This window comes from Anarhichas minor, unplaced genomic scaffold (assembly GCF_050575085.1).
Source record: "Anarhichas minor isolate MPS153535 unplaced genomic scaffold, ASM5057508v1 ptg000136l, whole genome shotgun sequence".
NCBI lineage: Eukaryota > Metazoa > Chordata > Actinopteri > Perciformes > Anarhichadidae > Anarhichas > Anarhichas minor.
In genome coordinates this window covers 16808040-16823231 of record NW_027466582.1, presented here as the reverse complement: position 1 = coordinate 16823231, position 15192 = coordinate 16808040, and the positions used below count along the sequence as shown (strand labels likewise).

Genomic DNA, 15192 nt, shown 5'->3' with positions numbered 1-15192 from the left:
CTTATATACATATTACAGTCACATTAATTAACATATTTAGTATGGATCGACCTAACAGAACATAAAGAGTCGATTCATTTCATCATAAAGAAAAAGTTCATTGTGTAGGAGCCAGATAAAAACAAGGGATGTAACACAGGGCTACTATTAGCTTAGCTAGCACTCAACAGTCAGTCTTAACAGTCAGTAGCTATCAAACAACTACATAAAAACACAAAATACTCTATACAAATGTTACGTACACATTGGTCCTGAATTCATGTGTCTTTTGTGCACTTTTCATGTTACTAACCTGAGAAAAACAGGAAATAAATGAAACAGGCAAACGCTGTGGCTTCTCGCTTCAGTGTCCTCTCAAGCTATGAGAAGACGCTGAACGCGCACCTACAAATCTCTGGTCGCGAGGCAGAACGACAGCGGTGCACTGCCACCTACTGGGCATAGATAAAATTACACTTCTAAAGGAAGTTTAATTATGATAGCAAATCACAGAAATTCGTTCAAATATGAACCTAATAACAAAAATGTGACCATACATTTTGTGTGCGTCACACCACCATTTTGTGAATTCACATGTACACAGACGGTAATATTTAGTAGTGATATTTTATTTGTTTTATCTGTATAATATCTTTTATGCACTTTAAGAGAGTTTTAACAGTACTGAGTTTAAGCTAGTTTGTGCTCGGGGAAATATCTCAAGTAATACTTAGAATAGTGTTTAACATAAATAGCGTATGCACTCTCTACTCTCCTGTAAATCTCTTCCTCTATCAATGATTGTCTTTTTGTACAAACTGAATTGCAGTAAAGTTCTTGCTGAGGAAAAACATCATCATCATATCACTCTCGTGATTATTTATCCCCCTTTTGCAGGGGGTGCAACATACACAACGACAATACAGGCTTATTAAATCATCAACGTGAATGACAGTACTCTGAAACATTAATAACCAGAGTGCAGAACAACAACAGCAGTGTTCTGCAGAATACAAGGCTGATGCTTCACTCAACTCAACTTTTTCAGAAATGCATTTTCTTAACCCTAGCCCTATTTTTAGGCCTCTGCTCGAAAATTGCATACCCATACTAAATAGAGTATTTCTGCAACTACAAGTTCTATTTTAATAATTTTGATGTTATAATAAAGGTAACACTTGTGAGATTTGTTCAGATGTGTAAATATCAGTGTATATGTTACTGGTTAAGAGTAAATGAAGATGGCACACAGCTCAAATTGAAAAGTTTCAGTTTCGCCTGAAAGAAAAACACTTTTATTGTTATTATTTCTTTGGAATGATGCAGCTGCAAGTCTAAAACCTCTCCCAAATCATAGCACAACATGTGAACAGTCTCTTTGCACATTTTGACTTTGATAAAGTGAAGCAGAACAAAATTAGGTTTTAGTACAGAGAGGTCAGGCGAGGTCACCAAAATGCAGTGGCGGGCCGTGCATGTTATACCTGGGCCTTCACTGCTGTCCTGCAGCTGAAATACCACCTTATAACCTCATGATGGCGCCACAGCTATGGTTATTATTTGTTTCTAGGGCTGTATATATATACGTATTCGTATTAAACCGTTCGGTACGAGGCTTACAAACCGAACAATACGTTTGAATAATACTACTGCATTTGAAAAATGCAGAAGCTTAAACTGTGGGAAATATAATGTTTTCTGCGCTCATGTAGGAGACAACGGGCTGTGTGACCTCTGAACCGGAACAAAAAAAAACACAACAAAAAAACGCTGATGCTGTGCAAGTGTTCTGGGTGGCTGAGATTGAGACCATAAACTCATGTTTACAATGTTTACTGAGGTCATAAATCAAGAGAGAAGTAGAGTAATTTTCTCATAGACTTCTATATAATCAGACGTCTTTTTGCAACCAGAGGAGTCGCCCCCTGCTGTCCAGTAGAGAGAATGCAAGTTTAAGACACTGCAGCATTGTTCCTGAGGAGAAGCCCCTTCCTGCTCTCGAGGAGGCGCTGCAGGAGTCTTTGTTCCAGTATCAGCTGACCTGCAGCTGCTATTATATAATTCATTGATATTCCTTTTTGGCTTACACCTCATGACAATAAAAATGAATAAAAACAAAAAACATTGAATCTTTTCATCGCATTGATTCACATTTAATAATGTAGATTGCGTTAATCTTTTATCATAGTTAAAGTAGCAATACCAAGGTATAAACATTTATTCATGTATTTCTATGTATTATTTATAATCCATCCAGTTAAATGTGAAAACTGAGAAAAATAAGTGATGTGTACTTTCTTTATTTGATTTGACAGTTGTTGACTACACAGAGACGTTGTTAACTACAACTAGGCTTGTCTAAATAGAGCAAGTTAGATATTATTGTAATGTTCCGGACCTTTGCACGAAGAGATTTTCTCAATCTGGACCTTTTGGATTTTTAATTAAATACCCCTGACCTAAGCCGAAAAAAAATCATTCAAAGGGACATTTACCATGATTAAAACATCAAAAGTTATTTTTAAAATTTTTGTTGATAAATTTACTATGAATTTTGCACAAGATGCACTTGTCATGGAGAGATCTCATTGCAGGCTTATTACCCGTCGGGCTTGAAGGGGACATGATTTGCTACTCACAGTTACAATCGCGGAGTGTGCATCTGCTAGAATGCTACCTATTGGCTTGGCCCTCAAACAACCCGTCCCGTTATGTCCTTCAAAACAAATATAATATTTCATATCCATTTTATACAATCAAATATAAATGTATAGTAATGTGTAATCTAAAACTAGTTTACCAATAGTTTAGTACCGAACAAGTACATGATACGATTTACTAAAGTACCACATACGAAACATAGTGCTATTAACATATTGACATTATGTGTTCACATATCTAACAAATAATACATTCTTTTGGATGTTTTGTTCATCCAGTGCACTGACAGAAAAGAAATTTCCTTCATGTCTGATGAACGTCCACACACATTTTGTCACCTTAAGGTCAGGACGATGCAGTCTGTGGCCGAGGCGTCATGAGAGGTCGCTTGATGAGCAGACAGAGGCACAAAGCACCGATACTTAAAATAGATTTTAGTTTGATTCTTTTTTAATAAGATAACACACTTTTGAGGTACTTGTACTTTCTTGTATTTCCATTTATACATTTCAGAGGCAAATATAGTACTTGTTACTCCACTGCATTTATTTGATAACCTAAGTTACTGGTTACTTTGTAGATTCTAACAAATAACACACCAATAAAATCAAGAAATAACTTACAATGCATCTTTATAGGTTAAGATAAGTTTATTGAGCCCTACGGGGAACCAACTACCCAGCAGTATATAAAGTATTTTAAATTCAATTCAATTCAATTCAATTTATTTTTGTATAGCCCAAAATCACAAATTACAAATTTGCCTCAGAGGGCTTTACAATATGTACACATTTGACATCCTCTTGTCCCGGGACCCTCACATCGGAACAGGAAACACTCCCCCAAAAAACCCCTTTAACGGGGAGAAAAGAGGAAGAGACCTGTGGGAGAGCAATAGAGGAGGGATCCCTCTCCCAGGATGGACAGAAGTGCAATAGATGTGATGTGTACAGAATGAACAACATTTACAGAGTCACAACAAATTCAATGCATATGACAGAACCACGGCAGGAGGCAAGACCAGGGTCCAGGTATAACCAGGATCCACAGGAACCTGCGAGGTGGGGAAAACAAAGAGTGAGTGAATGAGAGCATAAAGACACTGTCCTAATGTAGGAGGTTAGAGTAAATCCCAACATTTGACATAGTTAGTTCATTATTTTACAACTGTATGATTATAAATACTATATTTCAAAATATCACTCCTATAAGCAAAGCGCTCCAAGTTTTACTGTTTAAGTTTTAAATAATCAATGTTAACAATTTGATATTCAAGGAGGGATTTGGTAATCCTTAAATTATTATATTGGCACCAAACATACTAAGCTAAATTACGAGCAAGGGAATCTAACCGCTCTACCTATGAGCCACAGCCAACCCATAGTTGACTTTTCTCAACAAAAATACTAAATTCCAATCTAATTTATTTTGTAGAAGTTCTCCCAATGTAATAGTATAAATATTCATGTAGTAGGTTTCAGTCATAATGGTGTTTTCTTTAAGTTTGTAGATTTAACACATAACTCGGTACTAATCCAATCTAATATGAATCAGAAAAGTCTTCTAAACTCTTTTGTGTGGCGATAAAGAACATGCAGTCATCTCTGCACCTTTTCCAGAACTTTATTTCTGGATCTGTACACAAGGTATTAAAGTACAACAGAAATACAAAATAATGTTCAACCAAAGAAAAAAAAAAAACTCAATGCTTATGTACAATTCTTATAAACAATAAAGATAGCATCTTGAACATTTCTCATAGTGACGTTTTTGATTGTCTATATTTCTGGATATACATTTTTAAGTTTTGTAGTTTTTTATTCACAAAGGTGTTTTTGTTTTCATCAAAGGACTCGAGTTTTCTTTTTCAAAACCACAACTGCTATATTTGTTTTTCCTTTTTAAACTTCAAAACACAATACAAAATATAAAATAAATTTGTTTATTTTGCTTTCTTGCACACACGTCTCATACCGGAGATATCAATAAAATATCACATTTTCGAGAGTTCACAGGGTGGTGAAAAACCTACTTCTACTACTTAATGGCCTTAATGGCCTTTACAGTTTTTCTGAGTCTTTGTACAAACCACAGGTGAAATAAATATCACTGCACTGCTAAAGCTAGAAGAGCTTTGAGGACCTACTGCATTATGCACATTGCATTAAAAGAGAAACTAGCTCTCCACATACTTAGAACAGCAGCCATCCCTTTACCACCAAGACAAATATAGATATGAAACAAAATGAAAGTAAAAAAGAGAAAGACGAGCGTCTTTTACACATGGCTGCAAGTTTTGAAAGCAAAATTGCAACATTGAGTAATATCAATAAGTCTTCAGGTAAAGCCGTTTTCAGTGGTACACTGGGGAGACAGACACAGCTGGCATGCGTGGTTTCAGCTGTGTCCTGGGGATCATGACTTTCCAAAAAGAGGAAAAGAAATTCAAACACCAAGTCAACTGGTAAAATGTAAAACCCAAAATATCTGTACATATCTACAAATGATTGCCTTTTGTCAAAGAATCAAATTAAAACCTTTGTATCAACATAGATTCACAAGTGTAAGAGGTCAGTTAATATACTTTTTAAAGGCTATTTGCTAATTATTTACATGAAATGCAGAAGTGATGCTGGGCTTGGGAAATTAATTACTTTATGGTTTATAAGCACGAATCCTGTCTGTACACACGGAACGGTGAATTACTACATCTATGGACATGACAAACATGATGTACCCCTGAAACAAACGAATTATTCATAGCACAATGCATAGATAAATTAAGTAAACACTACTACTGCATCCAATCAACTGAAGATGACCCGCAAAACATTTAAAAATTCACAATTATGGACTTCAGTCAAGAGACGACAGTTCCATTTCTGCTACTAGACTCCGAGAAACTGTTGACTAGATTACACAAGGCATTCTCTAGTCAGTACAGGTTAGGCAGATATTGAATACAAAATCCAAGTGGCTTTAAATAAAGAGATAATACTGCTAGCAGCTTGCTAAGTGGCCTAACAATGGCATTACTTGATGGGACATATACAGGACACGTACAGCTACATTTGCATTAAAGTAGCATGATTGAAGGGATCAAAATAAATTTCACAAAAGGAAAACGTGTATGTAATAAATACACTCTACAGCACCAGATAATGTCTCAAGTTTAAATGACTATTAATGTAACCAATATCTTTGTATTGCAATATTGCAGTTATGTTTTGTTTTTCTGACCGATACCTTTTCAGAAAGAGGCAGAATATCAAACTTAAAAAACCTAGTGACACCCACTATGTTACTCTGCACAGGTATCCTCCATTAGCTGTTTAAAAATGAAAGATTATGAATCAGGGGCTTTAGTTTGACTAAATGGGATTTGTTTTTTAAAGTAAACGAGCAGACAAGCTTCCACACGAGAAAATGAGAAGAAAAGAAAACCGAACTAGAAGGCCGTAGCAGCTGAAACCACCGCACCAAGCTAATCTCCATGCTAGTGTTGCTCTTCATACAATAGCCAGCCAAGTTTATTTGGGGACTAATATAACCATTATAGTTACAGCCTGGTTACTGAAGAGTACCTGTAAACCAAACTTTAAGTTCAAAAAGTACCACTTCAAAACAACAAAGACAAGCAACTAAATACTGAGACTAGAGGCAGAAAACTGAGCCAATTTTGGCAGCTGAAAGACTGGCAGGATAACATACTGTAGCTCTGAAGATGTGAGGAAGTAAGATACACAACTCTCCTACTGCAGCCTCTGGGCCCCTCCGTACATGGACGTTACACATCTCAAGACCGCAAAACAAGAATAAAATAAATGGCTATAAACTCTTGAGAGAAATCAAGATTTTAGTTCTATATGATAGACATCACTGATGTCATATTACACAAAAAATGAAAACAAAAAAGTAATATATATATATATATAGATATATAATATTTTTTAACAAATTGGATTCTCCAGTGAGGTCAGTCTCATGTACAAGTGGGATAGGGGGTTTCAAAAGGGAAGAACAAGGGATGACGATGAGGAAGATCACTCTGACTGAAGTGCTGCAGTGTGCTGTGTGTGGTGCCGTGCATGTGCTCCCAGAAACCCATTGGGCTCGCCGCTGCCAGCCAAACTCCCGAAGTCTGTGACAGACACTGCCATTTTGGCGCCAGTGATCCGGTGGTGGTGCGTTGTTGTCCGTCGCGCTTCGAAGTCCACTCCAAGGTTACCCACAGACACGTCATTGATAAAGGAGTCCGGCAGGGCCAGCTTGAGTCTCTTGGAGGGCCGCTCGCAATTTTTGGGAGGCTAGTGATAAAAAAATAAAAAATAATAATAAAGTCTACCACCTGCTATAACAAAAACAAACAACAAAAGATATCTGTATCGGCCAAATATTTGCTCCCACTTTCCTTTTGTGTTGATCCGTTCCGTGAGTTTTATGATCTGTTGCTCCCCTAATAATAGGCATAGAAATGGCACCTGGATCTCTGATCGGCTCAGAGCGCTGATCCGGGTACTGCGCTAGAACAAGCCCATTAGCTGAAGGTACCAATATGGCGGAGGTAAGAGGGAAAACAGGGGAGAAGCGATCGATCTTAAATCGATATTTCTAAGTCTTGTGTGTTGTATTTTTCATTTCTATGTTATCGATTGAAGACATAATAGTTTTTTCCTTCTGTATGGCGTGTTTCATGTAATAATTGTCATTTTTATTCCTCTATAAAATGCTTGAAATGCCATAAAATAATAATAGTATAGTGTGCCATTAATATGTCATAAAAACAGTCATAAACTAGAGATACCGCCTCACGGTGGTATGTTCGCAAATCAGTCTTGTTGCAGTTTACATTCATGTCTCTCCAGAATGTCATCATTTTATCATTTGTGTGAACTCGTCAATATACATTCTTGAGGTATGTTGTGAGGTCAAAGTGATCTTTAACCGCCAAGTTCTAATCAGTTCATCCTTGAGTGCAAGTAGACATTTGTGCCAAACTTTAAGAAATGTGTTGAAGGCATTCCTAAAACACGTCACACTTAAGAAGAACAGGACAGACGGCTAAAAAACATATTGCCTCTAGCCACGGCTGTCGCCGGCACGGAGGCAGTGTGTTTATAAAGTATAGTGCGACATAAAAATGTCAAAAAGTCATAGACTAGTATGCCATTAAAATGTAATACTATCGTTTGTCATAACAGAATTCAGTGTCGTGTGCAGAACTAAGTCCCGTTACTGACCTGTGAGGTCGCTGGCAGTGATGGAGTTAAGCAGGCTGAGCTGTTGGTCTGTGGTGGTCTCCAGTCTTCCTCCTCCACCTGCTCCTGAACACACAGAGGAGGAACTATCCACTGCCAGACCCTCTGCTTCATCCACCAGCCTGTCCATCAGGTCACTGCATACAAAGAATCATGTTTAGTCGTGAGTTTCTTCCCAATTACATTCATTTCAGAGCTCACTGTATTAATCAGAAGTCAAAACACAAAAGGAATGAAAACAGATGTACTGATCCTCCTTCTTCTGCCACTTACGTTACACCAGGGTAGCTGCTGTACTTTTTCTTCCCAAATCTATTCTGCTGCACAAAGATGTCAAAGCGCTCTGACTTTTTCCACATGTAGTAAAACGCCACACATTCAGCTACTGTTCGTGTTGTGACCTGAGTGGGGGGGGGTAATTAATTAATTAATTAATTTTACGTGTACATTTTCATTATGTGTAAAACATCTTGTCTCGCAAGATCATGAAATAAAGACTCACTTTATGTTTCTGTATGAGGTGAAAATTCTTGTCATACATCCGTAGTGCGTGCTCAAAGCTCTTGCATTCCTCTTCTGACCACGGAAGGTGACTTTTCTGAAATGAAACCAGAAACATATTAATACATTTTTGCTGCACAATTACGCAATCACACATGTGTAATCGAAAGGGTAGACCAACCACTAGGACTTTAAACACAGGACTGAACCTCAATCACTTCCACTGAGGACACAAATTATGAAGTTATTAAATATTAAAATCCTTGTCATGTTTAAAAGTCAATCACAACATGGCAGCACTCCTATAAAGATAAAGATTGCAAACATAAAAATAAGGTAAAGTGACTAAAAAAAATATTATCCCGATTTTTGAGAATGGGTGAGCAAAGAAAGTCTGCAGGTGAGGCTTTTCAACTAATGAAACTGTTAGGCAATTAAAATACACGACTCGGCAAATAAACGGAGAGCCACGTTTGACAGAACGAGCAATTTGAATGCAAAGTTATGCAACAGCAACAATAAAGAAATATTTTCGATAATGCTGAAAGAGCCCATAAATGAATTACCTTCGACATACTAATTACATTGTCAGGTAGGAAATTACAGGTTCTACACGCATCCACTAGAAACCCGTTTCCTGTGCTTACCTTTTGAGGACTTTACACGGATGCAGTGTCTCTCTAGTGCTTCGCGGATGTTGTAGTTGCACTTGGCAAGCTCAAGCAAAGCCTATGTGGAAAGAGTGGATTATTAGACTATTGGCCAAATGAATCACATGTAACTTAGAAACAATTACTCTGAAGAATTCACATCACAATCGCTACAGTATAGGATAGGGGTGCCACAATTTAGACTCAAAGTCCAAAATGACCCACTTAATCAAAAACAGAGTTAGTGATTCTCACAGTATTTCTTTTTCCCTCCACACGTCGTAATAAAAACGACACTTCAAAGATGACACAGAGTAGCTTACTGGTAGCCTGCAGCTGCACTTTCCGAGGCAACATTGCCAATGCCTGAGACAGAGATGAATGAGGAACAACAGAACTGGGAAATCCCAACAAACGAGTCGCTGACAGAAAAACTACAGTTTGTAGGCAATTCTACACCACAGGTAACCCCATCCTACACGACAAATATGGCAGAATATAATCACAGGCATCAGACACAAATAGATTTGACTGACTCGGTTGCCCCAGGATCTGGTGGCTTGTTGCAGGTGAGGAAACTCAAAGCCGAGGCCCCACCGTGTGGCCCTCAGAGCTTTATCTAGTGGGCCGTTAAATGGTTGGATTCAATTTTAAAATATTTTTTGGGTAATCTACTAAACTAGTTATTTTTATATAACAATGAAGGTAAGCAGAATATTTATTTTGGTCACTACAGATGACAGTGGCAAAACACGTATTTACATGTAACCCATCTTTTTAAAAAGAAACACTTTTAAAATGTAAAAGACAGCTGACGGGGCATAAGAAATATTGGTCTGTTGATCTTTACAAATGAAGACTCGATGGCAAAGCCTTCAGTGATGAAAAATAAATAAAATCAAAACCTTAGAATTGAAAATTTTATTGTGGATTTGGAGAATTGTGACACCCCTAGTATGGTGAATGAAAGTCGATGAAAAATGATGTACACTGCTCATCGACATGAACCGATTGATAAATAAATAAATACATGACGTACCTGCTCGTCATCTCGAACGTGCATCCAGGGTTTGTCACATCCCGTCTTTTCATTTGTAGTCCGTGACAACACATCAGACAGGAAAGTCCTAACCTTGCTTTCTGCCAATTTACCTGGGCTCCATAATAACTCATCTTCATCTTCATAAACTGCAAAACAAAGTACATTACAGTAAGATTAGTCACCTTGTGTATATGATAGGGATGCACGAATACCAACACCAGTATTGGGTATTGTGTACTCATACTCTACTACTACTACTCCAATACCACCACACACGATACTTCGACAACGTGACGTTAACCGCACATCAGTTGGGCCTATAGAGCTGCTCAGTCGCAACGTACTAAAATGTAAGTACTTGTAATTGGTTTTGGTGCATCCCTAGTATGTTATCTTTAATGTATGGATAGAAACATTGTAAGCAATCACATTAAAGAACGCATGCTGAAGTACTCACCTTTCTCCTCATCTTTGTAGTGACAGAGGCCAGAAGGAACCTCTGCTTGATACTGTGATCCCACCATTATTTCCTATGATAAAAATCAAAACACAACACAGAGCAGTTCAGCAAACCAGTGGTGATTCAACTTAAAACATGTATCCCTCTTTTAATGTGTTCGAAAATGTGCCACTTACCTTTCTGGAGTCTTCTGGGCTTGGGCCGTCTTCTTCACACTCCGACTCTTTATCGCCGTCAGAGATAGCGTTGGCTGATAAAATGATAAACGACACATAAATACCTCGACTTGATGTACAGAATTGCAATGACACATCCTGTGTTCTTAGGTCTGATGTCTTAGGTCTGACCTACCAAACTAAACTCTGCTAAATTACGAATCGGGACAAGGCCCAGGGGGGGTTGGTTGAAACGTGCCGTCCGCAGCACAGCCACAGCTGCCAACCGGCCCCGACGGACAGGCAGCGAGAGGCCCAAGCGACAAAGGCCGCTAGCGCCTTTGGGAATCCCTGGCCGGACGTACCAAGGACGGAGCAACAGGGGAAAGCAAGGTGGAGCCCCGAGCGGCCAGAGGCCTACAGGGGCACCGAACAATACAAACCGTGCAGACCCAGACCCAAATTAACAGCCTCCCCTCCGACAATTCCGGACATTTTAGGACCTTAAACACAACCCTGTGTTAACCCTGTTAATCGACTGTTGTACATTCAACCTAATGTTGTAGTCTGCAAATCTGTAAGAAAAGGCACTGCATCTTCCTTGAGTGCAGCACATTTCTTTAACCACACACACACGTTTGGGAATGTTCAACATTGCTATAATAGCTCTAAATGTGTAGAAAAAGTAGCTTTTAGTATTTATACATCTATCATAATCAGCAACTATTTTATTAATTGATTCATGTTTAGGTCATTTTTCAAGCAAATATGCCAAGGATTCACTAATTGCAGCTTCTGAATTGTGAGGATTTGCTGCTTTTATTTGTCTTATGTAAAAGAAAACGGAATATCTTCAGAAATTAACTGTTGATCAGACAAAACGAGACATTTGATGATGTCACAATGGACTTTGGGAAATTGTTACGGGACACGTCACTATAATCTGACATTTAATAGAACAAATGATTAAAGCATTTTAGAAAATAGGCAGAAATTCATTTATCATTAATTAATCAATCAATCAATAATGAAAATAATTGTTGCAAACCTAATGACCTAAATCTGGTAGCATTTTTCTAATTATTGCATGGCACTGTATAAGCTTTAAACCTGCAAAGCTACAGACAAAAAATACTTTTTCTGGCATGAGCATCTTACATCGAAGTGTTCTTGGGAAGAAATCGGTAGCTTCATGGGAGGTGACTGAAGGGGTCAGATCATCAGCTGAGGACTGGGTCTCCTCCTCATAGTCCCCAGACAGCAGGTCTTTAGCTATTTCGTCCTACAAAGAAAGAAAGAAAGAAAGAATAATATCTATTGCAGGGGTTACCAATAGGCGGACCACGGTCCGAGTCCGGACCCAGACGCTGTTGTATCCGGACCTGGACCTAAAACCGATAGAGCTCTTCTGTTTTAACCGGTGCAGCTTTTCCGGCCTTTACGGCACTCGTTCAGCAGTGCAGGAAACACACCGACCAATTACATGCATTATAAATCACATCAACTGATGCTAATCAGCCAATTAAATATGTGATAATAATATGTGATAATAAAACAAAGCACAACTCTTTTGAGCAAATGTACCGACTCACATCCGAAATAAAAAGGAACAGAAAATAAACCCAAGAGCCCAATATGATTGATCCATTAGGATCCTAACACATGAATTCACTGCCTAACAATGATGTAAACAGAGACGGGGATAAAGTTGAAACAAGTGGTTTCAACAACCACAGACACAACGTTAGACCCAGCACACAAATTTCTCTTTTTAGAAGAGAAGAAAATAATTTCATGGCTTTGACATCACTTCACACCTGAATGAACTGCATTTAACGCTGCAGGGCAAAGACAATTCAGTGAACGTCATTTTTCTTAAATGAAGTACTTTATTTTAAAATAACATTTTTCAAAAGCTTTCTGTAATGTAACTTATTCTAAAATACATCCCTTATTTTACTTGAAACGAGAGATTATTATTCGATTATATATTATTTATAATTCATCCAGTTCAATTTGAAAACTGACAATTAATATTGTTGAGATATTACTCAATTGAGCTTTCTTTATTTGACTTGACTGTCAGTTGTTGACTACATACATTGAAACTACTGCTAGGCTACATATATATACATACACATATACATACATACATACATACATACATATATATAAAAGAATAATATATATATGGGATTAAATCATAGCGCAAGTTAGACATTACTGTGATGTTCTGGACCTTTGCATGAGGAAATTCTCTCTAAATGGACAACGTTGAATTATTAATGAATACGCCCGATCTATTGTATACCGGGGCAGACCAACAGGGATCAACTGAATATTTGAATTACATATTGAAGGTATTGTAATTCATATATTGTAATTTTTCAAAAAAAGAATTTCCCCAAATCTATCTATTCACCACATAGGAGCACATATGTACCTTGTCCAGAGTCATGTCAGCCAGCTCATCGGTCAGGTCTCCAGAGGAGCTGTCTATACTGGAGCCCGCTGAGGCCTCGTAGCGATAGATGGCCAAAAGTTCCTCCAAAGGCATGTTCCCCTCCTGGTAGAAAAACAGTAACATTTTTAAAATACTGAGCATTTTACATGTGCAATTCAAATTACCGAAACAGCCGACTGGGGTTTAAAGCCAATTAACCGAATTTAGTATTGATAAGACTCTTATTCACTTTCACCAAGAGACAATTTATGAATGCAATAATAGAATGTGCATGTACATCTTAGTTGACCTTTATTAATTGTAACATCTGCAGCTATGATCAAGACGGCGTCCCCTGATCATCATAAAGGTAACACAAGCCATTGACATTCTGTTACTATAGCACACTTTTTCCAGTGTCAACATTTGTAGCCCTGCAGGATTAAGGAGACAAGACTCAGGCTTCTGCATTAACAATAAATGCAAATCTTTTATAAGCACACTTATTTTTTACGATTTTAAAATCACTTAATTTGTTACATTTGTAAATCCTGTTTCAGGGCATTTCGTGCACAGATTACTTTACCTTTTCAAGATCTGCAATCTCTGAGCTGAAATTCCTCCCTCCCTCCTGAGACTCTTCCTCCTCGAGAGTCCTCTCGTCATCATACTCATGAACTAACATTTCTGCTGTTGGGTCAAAGTCATGGTCCTCCGACGATAAAGAGCCAACTGAGGGAGAAATATAATGTTAAATGTTTAAAATCTTACAGCACAGATTAGCTTTGTTTTAATGATTCACACTTAGAAAGATACATTGACACAGTTACTATGTTTCCATGAGAAAAGCATTGAATTTAGTCAATTTCAAAGCCATTTTATCCGACAAAATATATGACAAATACAACTTAATATTGACATTAAAGTTATGCAAATATGTCATTAAAATAGATACATTTAATACATCATACAATGTGTATACTAATCATCTTCTTACCTGGACTTGAACTCCCTAGGGAAGCCTGCAAAAGAATAAAACCAGAGCATACGTTAAATGAGTGAAAGAGTTGACACATGGGTTCATCTACGATGGCAGCACTTTAACCACAAATCAAGCGGCATGAAGAAAGGCCTTTAATCATGTGTATGATGACCACCGAGAATAGTTACTGAGATTTCTACCAGTTGCTAGTAAGACAACAGCCATTTGACACAGAGATGATACATATCGAGCATGTTCCTGCTGTCAGAGACAGCTTCACATTGACGATATGATCCTCTATCTCGGCATGCATGAAAGGTTGCACATCAGAATGGAAAATTCTGCTTCTTTTCATCCAGTTTGCTGGGAACGCTAGTCAGAACACTTTGATTGTGTGGAGGAAAAGCCAACCCTGGGGCAGTTGTACTTCTTATCCAGTTTCGGACAATTCCACTAAGTAGAGTTTTATTGTGTGGAGTAAGCAGGAACAAAGAATACTGTTTCCGCCCAGTTTCGAACAGGGGACCTTTCGCGTGTTAGGCGAACGTGATAACCACTACACTACGGAAACTGCTGAAGATGACTATTGTGCACGTGCCCAGGCTCAATGCACCATTCACACTTGACTGCAAACATTTCAGATGCCAGACAACATGATTTCCGAATGGATTCAGTCACAGCTGCTGTGTCATTGAGTGACAGTAAATGTCTACTTCACTTAAAGCCTCCCCTGTATAGCTCCAAGAATGCCCTTCATAGGCCGGAACAGCGGCACTTTTTTTTATTTAGCCAAAAATGCTACTTGCGCAGTCCTCGTTAGTATAGTGGATAGTATCTCTGCTTGTCACGCAGAAGACCAGGGTTCGATTCCCTGACGGGGAGTTTTCTACCAGTTGCGAGTAAGACAACAGCCATTTAACACAGAGACGATACATATTGAGCATGTTCCTGCTGTCAGAGACAGCTTCACATTGACGATATGATCCTCTACCTCGGCATGCATGAAAGGTTGCACATCAGAATGGAAAATTCTGCTTCTTTTCATCCAGTTTGCTGGGAAC

General features: G+C 38.2%; 1 protein-coding gene and 2 non-coding genes across 3 annotated transcripts; 1 reads left to right on the top strand and 2 right to left on the bottom strand.

Annotated features, from left to right (window-relative positions):
* Positions 1-6992: 6992 nt before the first annotated feature.
* On the bottom strand, positions 6993-14222 carry LOC142942160 (mesoderm induction early response protein 3-like). Its single transcript, XM_076084373.1, is given in 13 exon segments — positions 6993-7158; positions 7881-8035; positions 8172-8299; positions 8401-8484; positions 8486-8496; positions 9047-9128; positions 10089-10237; positions 10549-10621; positions 10728-10801; positions 11865-11988; positions 13150-13272; positions 13736-13881; positions 14147-14222. Coding segments are annotated over 12 exon segments (1122 nt in total). The 5' UTR covers positions 13835-13881; positions 14147-14222; the 3' UTR covers positions 6993-7138.
* Positions 14223-14629: 407 nt separating this feature from the next.
* On the bottom strand, positions 14630-14702 carry trnav-aac (transfer RNA valine (anticodon AAC)). Its single transcript has one exon. It is a non-coding gene; the product is annotated as a tRNA-Val (tRNA).
* Positions 14703-14941: 239 nt separating this feature from the next.
* Positions 14942-15013, top strand: trnad-guc (transfer RNA aspartic acid (anticodon GUC)). The gene has a single exon. It is a non-coding gene; the product is annotated as a tRNA-Asp (tRNA).
* Positions 15014-15192: the final 179 nt, after the last annotated feature.